Source organism: Mycetomoellerius zeteki, unplaced genomic scaffold, assembly GCF_001594055.1.
Source record: "Mycetomoellerius zeteki isolate Tzet28-1 unplaced genomic scaffold, Tzet1.0 scaffold612, whole genome shotgun sequence".
NCBI classification, from domain to species: Eukaryota; Metazoa; Arthropoda; class Insecta; order Hymenoptera; family Formicidae; genus Mycetomoellerius; species Mycetomoellerius zeteki.
In genome coordinates this window covers 122,705-132,386 of record NW_017257624.1, presented here as the reverse complement: position 1 = coordinate 132,386, position 9,682 = coordinate 122,705, and the positions used below count along the sequence as shown (strand labels likewise).

The 9,682-nt window shown below is 32.5% G+C and overlaps 1 protein-coding gene across 3 annotated transcripts; it reads left to right on the top strand.

The window, feature by feature from the left end:
- The first annotated feature begins 366 nt into the window (after positions 1-366).
- On the top strand, positions 367-7,440 carry LOC108728404 (shugoshin 2). Of its 3 annotated transcripts, none has more exons than XM_018456934.1 (10): positions 367-548; positions 1,558-1,704; positions 1,788-1,930; positions 2,946-3,090; positions 3,217-3,443; positions 4,852-4,912; positions 5,586-5,707; positions 5,899-7,058; positions 7,137-7,256; positions 7,366-7,440. In XM_018456934.1, exons 2-10 carry the CDS (start codon positions 1,599-1,601, stop codon positions 7,382-7,384), a joined length of 2,103 nt encoding a protein of 700 aa, XP_018312436.1. In that variant the 5' UTR covers positions 367-548; positions 1,558-1,598; the 3' UTR covers positions 7,385-7,440. The 3 variants fall into 3 exon arrangements, with proteins under 3 accessions (XP_018312436.1, XP_018312437.1, XP_018312435.1); XM_018456935.1 differs by having other exon boundaries at positions 367-580; positions 1,824-1,930; XM_018456933.1 differs by having other exon boundaries at positions 367-580.
- The last annotated feature ends 2,242 nt before the right edge of the window (positions 7,441-9,682 follow it).

Here is a 9,682-nt window from a genome sequence, read left to right as displayed (position 1 = left end):
TGAGCTCTCGCTGCTATTGGATGATCTAAAAGAATACACCAATAGCAGTGAGCGCTCACGGATCCGCTCCGCAACAGTTGAGTCTGCTGAATGCGACCATTGGTTCTTGCTTTTGGTTCCTGACAGATCTAAATGTATAAACCAATCATATTGAAGAATTTTACAACAGTTGCAAAGCTGCTTTCTCTGCTGAACGCAGCCTTTGAAACGTCTGGCAAACGTAAATTATCATTTTCGCATCCCTCAAGTTGTCTCACCTGATCTCTCTATCTTCTTCCACCATGAACAGACCTACGATTTAAAATGGAAGACACCAACGACAACACACATATGTGTGTGTGTGTGTGTGTGTGGTGTGTGTGTCAATTATGTGCATTAGGTGCATTAGGTCCATGTGTGCTGATGTGCTCAGAGTGATTCTACGAGATCATTTAAATACCGATGTGTTACAACGTTCAGTGCAGATAGAAACGTCACAAAGGTCATGAGTATTCTCTTGTTCGGTTATTCGCATGTGAAAAAGGAAATCTTTAACGCAAGATTTGTAGGTACGCAAGGGAAACTGGATTTACTTTACGAAGTACGTTTTTTATGAAGTATGTTTGGTACGTTTCGTCGAAAGGAAGGGGGAAGCATATCTGTATCTTCATTAATATTAAACGAAAGTTAAGTTACACTAATAAACAGCAATAAAAGATTGTTTTGTTCACGGGACAATTTTTCGCAGGATAAGGAAGAATATCGAAAAATGAGATTTTTAATATAATTAAATCATTCAATTTATCCTTTCAATTTCAATAATGATAAAACTTATGTTTATTTGAATTTTCCGGATAAACTTATGAGATTTAGGACCCTATTGTGTAACTCTTTTAGGCCGCTCCGTTTCACACATGATGTGCATAATGCATTATTTATCCTCGTTATTTAACAATCGGTGAATAACAAAGGTAAAAGATGCATCATGCGCATCATGCATGAAACGGAACGCAGTCTTTAACGACTATAATGATATCGTTACATTGCTTTTGCACAGTTTTTTTATCAAATACAAAATCTGTGCAACGATAATGTAACAATATTGTTGGAGTCGTTTCTAAGCTGATTCTACAATGAGTCGGTAGTCGTAGTCCTAAATCTTATCGGTGAATCGGTGGAGCTGGACAACAGCCAATTTGTACGACTAAGCTACCGATTTTCTTAAGACTGATCAAATTCGACTTTATTTCTTCCCATTAATCGAGCTAAACAACTCGCTGTACAATTAACTAGTAGATGCAAAAAATCATAGTCACCAATTTAGGTTAAGACTGGTTAAGACTTAAAATTTCTGACTACCGACTCATTGTAGAATCAGCATAATGGCCATTATACAATAAGCCATTAGTCATAAATCAGAAGTTAGAAGCTGGAAATTGACGACTGTGATTGGTCCTAACTTCTGTCAGCTTCTAACTTCTGATTTATGATTAATGGCTTATTGTAGAATGGCCATAATAGTTATAGAACAGAATCCTTATTTTAGTTTCTATACATTGTCCTATTGTCTATATGTAGATTCATTGAGCAGAGAAATTATATAGAATCATACATATAACATGCCGAAAATGCCGATTCGAAAATTTAAGAGAGTTGGAGTATTGGCTAATAAAAGAGCACATATCTTGAGGACACATTACAAGGAATTACGATCCTATAGACCATGTAAGAAAATTTGAATTTTACAGCAATTCATTTTTTACTCTGACATATGGCAGTTGTTTTGTTAAAATTGTTTCTTCTTTTAGTATATGAGAAATTAAAGCATAATAATAATCATTTAGCAAAAGCACTGTCTAAAGAAAAACAGAACAACCAGGCATTGTTCACACAAAATGTAGAGCTAGTAGGAGAGATACAGCAGTTAAATCTAGTATGTAACACACGAAATGTGAGTATCATTTATGTAACTATTTTTTTCTCTCAAGTCTGTCTCTTGTGTGTGTGTGTGTATATATATATATATATATACGAAGGTAGTTCGAAAAGTTTTCAGCTTGACAGAAATGCTGCCACAAATATCAAACTGCTATAATTTTAAACAAGTTTAATCCTTTACAGGGATACTGTTAAAATTTTAGATAGATACGTTCATTAATTTTTTTATTTTGTTCATAAAGCAACCAACTTTTGGTTCCATCATAATCAATGCACCCGCTCACATTTCTTCAATTGCAGTCATAAAATTCCATGCATTAGTTCTGCAAGCATCATATTTCATCAAATTTCGCCTGATGTGGTGAAATACGATGCTTGCAAAACCAATTCTGAACGATCTAACTGATGGCTCTTTTGAATTGTTCAAAAGGGTCATGACTTTGATAACATTTGTTCAGGTCAAGATCATTGCAATTTTTATTTAAAAAATTTATATGTGTATAGTATATATGTCGCAGTTAAAGTGTTAACTCAGTAAATGTATACACTTGCTGTAGTCTGTTTTAATCATTACTATATTTAAATGTATACATTTACTAAAGTTAATACTTACTGTGACATATACATTATACATATAATAAATTTGTAATTCACATAGTATTTTATAGTTTAAATTTAATTACAGTTTTTTAGCATATTAACATCTTTATAATATGATGCCTGATTGAGTATCAAAATTATTAAAATTGCTTGTCAATTTAATTTGCGAGATTACTACAGTAGTTTAATTGCGTTTATAGTCCGGAAAAACATTTCGGTGTGCAGTTCGAAAGACTACAAATATAGTACATATATTATATATAGTAATACAAAATTGAATTATTTAAGCATCAAAGATCCAGCTTTGACTGTTATAAGCATTTTTAATTTCTAGTATTGATTGTGTTCTCACATATGCGAACTAAAATAAAGATTCTTAATATTGTTTTATAGTTTAAATTTAATCTATTATCTATTATCTGTTTCAGACTGTAATTTCGAATGTATTAAATAACGCAAAAGAAATATTGAAAATGTTAGTCACAATGACTGGTTATATGACAAATACTATTTCTATGTGTCAAGAGCTTGCTGCTACCAATACTGCTGTGAGGTTGTCTGCTTCAACTGGAAGTGAGGAATGTGTTATATGACACTGTTAAATTCGAAGAATTTCTCTGTTTAATTTTCTTTATATTTAGGTTATTTGCATTATAAGCATTTTGTAATATCTAGTCTTCACATAAGAATATATTTCAGGTAAAGAATCATCTGCTAGATTAGCAACAAAATCGCCAGCAAAAGGAGTAGTAAAACCTATGGTGGGTGGGCATACTATTACTAAGCCTACGATAAATTTAAGTCGGGTTAATATGCAAAATATTAATGTATCAAGATTGGCTGATATACCAGAAGTAACCACACCCACTAGAAGTTCGGAGACTAGATCTCCGATTATTTCTGTACCCTCTACGCCTCTTAGATATGTACGTATACATTTATTTTATATGTCTCATATAATTCTCAGATGTTGATCAAAGACATGATGACTTTTTGTGCATATATCTTTCGATATAATTTTTAACGTTGTGTTTAACGCTGTGTTTGAACGGCCTTAGAAGAGGTTGTTATGGCAAAGATACTCTCGGTGGTTTGCCATTGCCTTCCGAGAGGTGACGATCAAATAAAATCTGATATGTATGTTCTGGGTGGATTTGAACCTGGATCTTTAGCACAGAGAGCAGCCACACAACTCTCTACGCCACGATCGCCACGATCACATATACACTCCAGGTCCTACATACTAAAGGTTTGGAAACACTTTTTTAAAATTGACATATTTTTGGGATCACTTATTAAAATATCCACGTAATAATATCTAATAACTGTTATTTGATCTGAAAAATTACTGTTAAAGGAATAACTTTCTTTTAACAATATAAATATTATATTTCAGTAAGTAATTTTAATAATGTCAATTTTTAAAAAGTATTTTCAAATATTTAGCCTGGATATATGAAACTTTCTAGAATTATATAAATTAAAAAGGTAAATGTTAAGAAGTAGTGCTACCCCAAAAACCGCGGTTTTTTCTTCAGTAATGAACAAAACTGGTTATAAAAAGACATGTTTTAAGAGGGGGCTTGTGGGAAAAATTCTATTTAAAAAACGAATAAGACAGTTTTATTTTTGAACGCGTGGCAAGTAGTATGCTCCTAGGCAGAGAGGGGAAGTGAGGTGGACTTTATTTCGCGTTTAAAAATGTATGCGTGAAGGCAGTATCCTGTGGGGGACCTCTGTGAGTACACTTTATAACGTGGAACGAGGACTAACATTTATTCTTATCATTAACAAGACTTAGATATTCGTATAGTCGTATATTAAAAGCTGTTGACGAACTGTGAGAACTACGTTAACTGTTTACAAAACATCTGCGATTTTCCGTGATTTTCTGACTTTGTTTACATTCTTCAAGAGATTAGTATGGCATATATAAACTTACTATTCGTAATATACCTCTTATACAATGTCATCCTCTACATATGGAACTTTAATTTACTATATCTCCTAAACCAATGTCGTCTCCCACTTAATTCTTGCAGGAAATTACTCGGGACACTCTCCTCTACCATATCTAAAGAACATTCAAATCGATGAGTATGTAATCCAAAGTATACATTTACCAAATAAAAAATAAAACTGTCTTATTCGTTTTTGAGATAGAATTTTTTCCACAAAAAGCTTTACCACAAGCTTCTTCAAATGTTGTATACATATTTTTTTATAACTTTTAATTTTGTTTATTGCTGAAAAAACTGTGATTTTTGGGGGAGCACCACTTTTGAACATTTACCATTAAAAAAACAAACTTTTTTTTCTAAACAATTGTTTCAGGAAAATGGTCATACATGCAGATTACCAGAAAGATTAAAAATTTCTTCACCCAGAGTTAATGGTAAGGAATCGCGAATAGTAATTTAATTACTTAAAGGTCGATAGGAAAAACTATGGAAACCTCTGTCGGAGACGAATTTTTTTAATGCTAAAATTACTGACAAAATCACAATGTAATTGGGATATTCGTAATCAGGAAAATCGCCTGCAGGCCTCTTTAGAGCGATTTTTTAGAAAGGGCTGAATAAAAAATTCATTTTGATATTTTATTTGATTTGCACTATAGAGCAGATTTTATTATAATGTTAAGAACCAACTTAAAAAAACTGGCTAAAAAAATCTGATCTTGGCGACGCCATCCAAGGTCAAACTAATAAAATCATTGATATATGATAAATAGATCTTTTTAAATCCTACAACTTTTGTCTGAAACATTTTTTTCGAAAATGCTTTGTTTTCGAGATATTTTACTTTTGATCCACCCTGTATATATTTTTAACTGTATTATGTTTTGATCATAATGTTTAATATTTGATTAATATTTAAATATTATTAATTGTTTTGTACTGAAGATGATCCAAAAAAGATTAAAATTCACCTGGATATTTAAATAACATACATAATTCATGATTAATCTTTGTCTGCTCGTAATTTACTCTATTCTTTATTCATAATTAATTTCAATTGAGTTCAAAATTCCTGTATGTTTTGCTAACATTTAAATATACTTGCAGTGACAGATGAACAAAGGTTAAGAAGAAAAAGGAGAGGTCATTCGAAAAAATTGTCAGTATCTTTTTCGCGATCGGGAAATAGATGGTCCAATGAAACTCCAACGACTGCGGGGCATATTAATGTAAGTGGTACTATAATAATTAAGCAATACGACCTAAGGATATTTTTAAATTATTGTGGTACTCTCACATTGTTTATAGTATTATAAGAATTGCTTTATCCATGTGATCTAAAAAATAGTATGCTTAATATTTTACTTTTGCCATATCTTTTAGAGATTGCTATATTTAAACTTTTTCTATTTCTCTATAGGTAATTGGTACCCGAATTGATATTGAAAGCCAAGAGAATCATGACACGTCTGACGATCATCTGACAGATAGAATAAACACATTATCAGAATCACAGGTGCCTATTAACTCGAACGAGAAAAATGAAACGCACATAGACACATCGAAGACAGATCCTGATGTACAAATAAATAATAAAATCCCCAATAAAGATTTTAGTAGAAATTCGAATGTATCGGAAAGTTCTAAACTGCAAAATAATAATACTAGAACTTGGGAGGAAGAGGATCCATTAGAAGGTCCAAGTTGGCTGTTCAACAATACCATACCACCACGAGATAACGAGCCGGAACTCGAGAATGATGATGTCTCTGACGTTAACAATAATACGTCACAAGTAATAGTATATGATGATTCGAGCGCTACAGAAAGCAACATAGGAGATATATCGAATTTGAATGAATCTATGAGCGATATACAAACTCCAGAGAGATATCCTCTTGCCGATCGTTCCGAGTGTGACTCTTACATGCATGAACATGATACGAATGATAGTATTTGCGAGATACTTCCGACAACGGCTATATCCAATGATAAAAGAAATTTAGATAACGTAGAAGACGGTAATGCAAATGATACGATGAAATTCACGAGCTTCGTAACGTTGAGACGAGGGCATTCCGAAACACCGGAAGAGACAGAAGACTTTACTTTAATGTTACGTCAATCAAGACAAAATATGCAATTCGATATTAACGAGCTGCGACTGCCTGTTTTGGAGGAATCCGTGATAAATGATTCCGCTGTCAATAATGAAATTGATACTAAAGTAACCGCCACGATACCAAGAGTTACGAGTATTCCGATCGCATCTGTATCGAATCAGAGTTTAGATAAATCTGATTATAATCATATTACGATAAAACTGCCAATAATTCTAGTTAGCGATCATCAGAGAACGTCGACACCGCAAAAAACAAAGCATTCCAGTAATAAGAAATCGAGAACACCTAATATGAAAGAAAGAACGAGTCACGCTGAAAATTCTCCGATTAAAAATAAGGCGAAACTGAGAAATAAGTCTAAGAGCAATCGAGATCCTAGCACAGCAAAAGTCGTTTTGGAGAAGCTTAATGAATCTCATGTTAAACCGAACATGGCTCAGAATGTTAATAATATTATGTATGTATAATTATAATTATAAATTGTTACAAGCCATTTTTCTCTTGGATTGCATGCTTTTATACTCCGAATTTGCAGGAAAGATACCATGTCTAATGAAGACGATAATCAACAAGATTCGGAAAGTAGCAGCCACACTTCTAGTCGCCCTAAACGAAGAAAGGCGCCGACAAATTTGAAAGAACCTACTTTGAATAAGTAAATAAAAATTCTCTCTGCTTGGACTGGATAGAATATGTCCAGTAGAATTTAAGCTATTTAAAATATTCGACCATCATATATGACGTGAAATTGTATTTCTTTGCAGGAAACTAAGACGAGGTTAATAAGAAGGAGACTGATTGCATTATCAAGATTTAATGAAGAAAATTATTATTCGAATTATCGACGTCGATAATATATTACTAAAAGTTATTTCTTTTGGATTAACAATTGAGTTCTGAGAATAGTGTAAACGGATTATATATAAATTATCTGAATAGTTGTTAAATTTTAAAATCGATGATATTTGTTAGTTAAAATTGTAGGAATTATGGTTGATTTAGTTGTCCTAATAATCTCGCGGGAATATTATATTGCCAACATATTACTTCTTCCGTTGATACATCGCACGCACTATAATTGGCCTTTGTATTATTATGAATATCGATATACATGTACAAAACATGCCCATATATCTTCCTTCTACAGTATTATTAGTACAATACCATATTCTTTTGTATACTGCTAGATTTATTTTAGTAAATATGACTGAAATGTGTAGATGGCGAGTAAATTATTTTTTCCAGCCTTTGTTTAAATCATTAATTTACAATTATAATAATCGTTTTTTTTTAATAATAGACATGCTTATTATATAATATCTAATATTTTTTTATTACTGACTATTATTTTATAATTATACGTGTGTAAGATTTGTACATATGAAGGTATAACAGAGAATGTCCATGTAGGGGGCTGTGTGGTTAAGTGGTACAGTAACTACCTAGTAAGGGAAACTGAAAGACCAGCTAAGCCTCAATTTGAATCCCTATAATGCCATGAGTGTCATGATATTGTCGGCTTACATATGCATAACATTATTGATGTTTTGGGTATCACTGGTCGATGACATCCGGCTTCGAGGCCTGGTTTTCAAACTTCATCTACTAGGCACTGAGCCATACTTTTTTCAAAATGACTTGCTCGAATCTCTATTGTTTTCAGACTTGTTTCTCGGTTTCGTCTTAATTTTAATTAAGACGAATTTAATTTTTTAATTTAATTAAAAAGAATTTCAGCGTGATTCGTTCAGTCCTTCATATTCGATGTTTTTGGTTTCTTACTATTTTTATTGGAATGCTTTATTTTGGCGATGTTGACCTTTTCTTGTGATCGCTGTTTTTTATTGTATGAAATATCAGAATATCAGAAAAATCACATTTTCAAACATTTTGAATTTCTACCAAGCCGAGGCGTTTTTAATTAAAGTTTCTCATTCTCCACTTTTTTAAATTACAAATTTTTTTTATTATCTGATTTTCTTATCTCCCTGAAGAGAACGTTTTCTGGAGAATATTCTTGCAACGAAGAGACTCAAGAGTCCCCAGCACGAAATTAAGCGCGAGGTGAAACTGTTTCGCCGTGCTCTCCCGCGAAATGATTGATCGCCGTCGGAAACAGCCGGCAGCTTTCGTGCGCAAATAAAAAGGCTTGGCCTCCGTGTACTCGAGTAGTGTTATGTGTATATGTATAAATGGATTTAACCTTCCGCGCGCTTCCACGCTAGAACTGCGAGCGAGCACGGGCACGCGGGGGCGGAAATTAATTATGTTTGTTTAATTTCGAGATGAAAAAAGCAGCTGGCACTGCCTCGCCCATGCGGCGTTCGTGTCGCTTTAATCCGGGAAAAACGAGAAGAACGAAGACAGAAAGAGAGAGAAAGAGACAGTCGTTGCTGAAATTATTCTACATGAGAAGATTCTAAAAGGTACTGTGAAACTTGATTAAATTTTAAGCAGTTTAACAATGTGTTTCGATTTTCATGTGAGAGACCGATAAAAAAGATAACTACAATGCTTGATCGTCAGTATGTAACAACAGTAAAATATACATGTGTAATACATTGATGGATCCAGAAATTTGTCAAGAGGGGGCCATTAGTAAAAAAAAATGCCGTAAGCGAATTTTTTTTAAGGTTAAGTATGAAAAGATAGAATATTATAAATTATTATTTTTAAAAAAGTAAAAAACTTACTGAATTTTTGTTTAAGTAAGCCTATAGATCTTCTTAAACAAAATAATTTTTTTATTCAAAATATAATACCTTTTTAATTAATAATTCTATTATTTAAATCAAACACCACACTATTATATAAACTATATTATATAATGTCATATAGGACAACATATATTATAAAGTTTATAATAGTTTTAATTTTCAAAATAACCCCCATTTTGCATCGAAATTGCTCGGTCGCTTTGAGTTTTTAAACTCAGTTTTAAGTCTATTACTTTTGACAATTCGAATCTTTAAAAGTTTAAGATGCCTTTGAAATTTGAAAAATATTTCATATATTTGTGCGAGTAGAAAAAAAGATAAAGACGTATAGTTGCCTCGCGTCGCTATGTTTTCGATCAATTAA

What these genes read in the sequence shown, in the direction of transcription:
- LOC108728404 (XM_018456934.1), top strand. Translation starts at nt 1,599, where the DNA reads ATGCCGAAAATGCCGATTCGAAAATTTAAGAGAGTTGGAGTATTGGCT. An exon ending in CCTCTACGCCTCTTAGATAT is followed by an intron (nt 3,444 to 4,851) that starts GTACGTATACAT and finishes CAATTGTTTCAG; the next exon opens with GAAAATGGTCATACATGCAG. An exon ending in TTCTTCACCCAGAGTTAATG is followed by an intron (nt 4,913 to 5,585) that starts GTAAGGAATCGC and finishes ATATACTTGCAG; the next exon opens with TGACAGATGAACAAAGGTTA.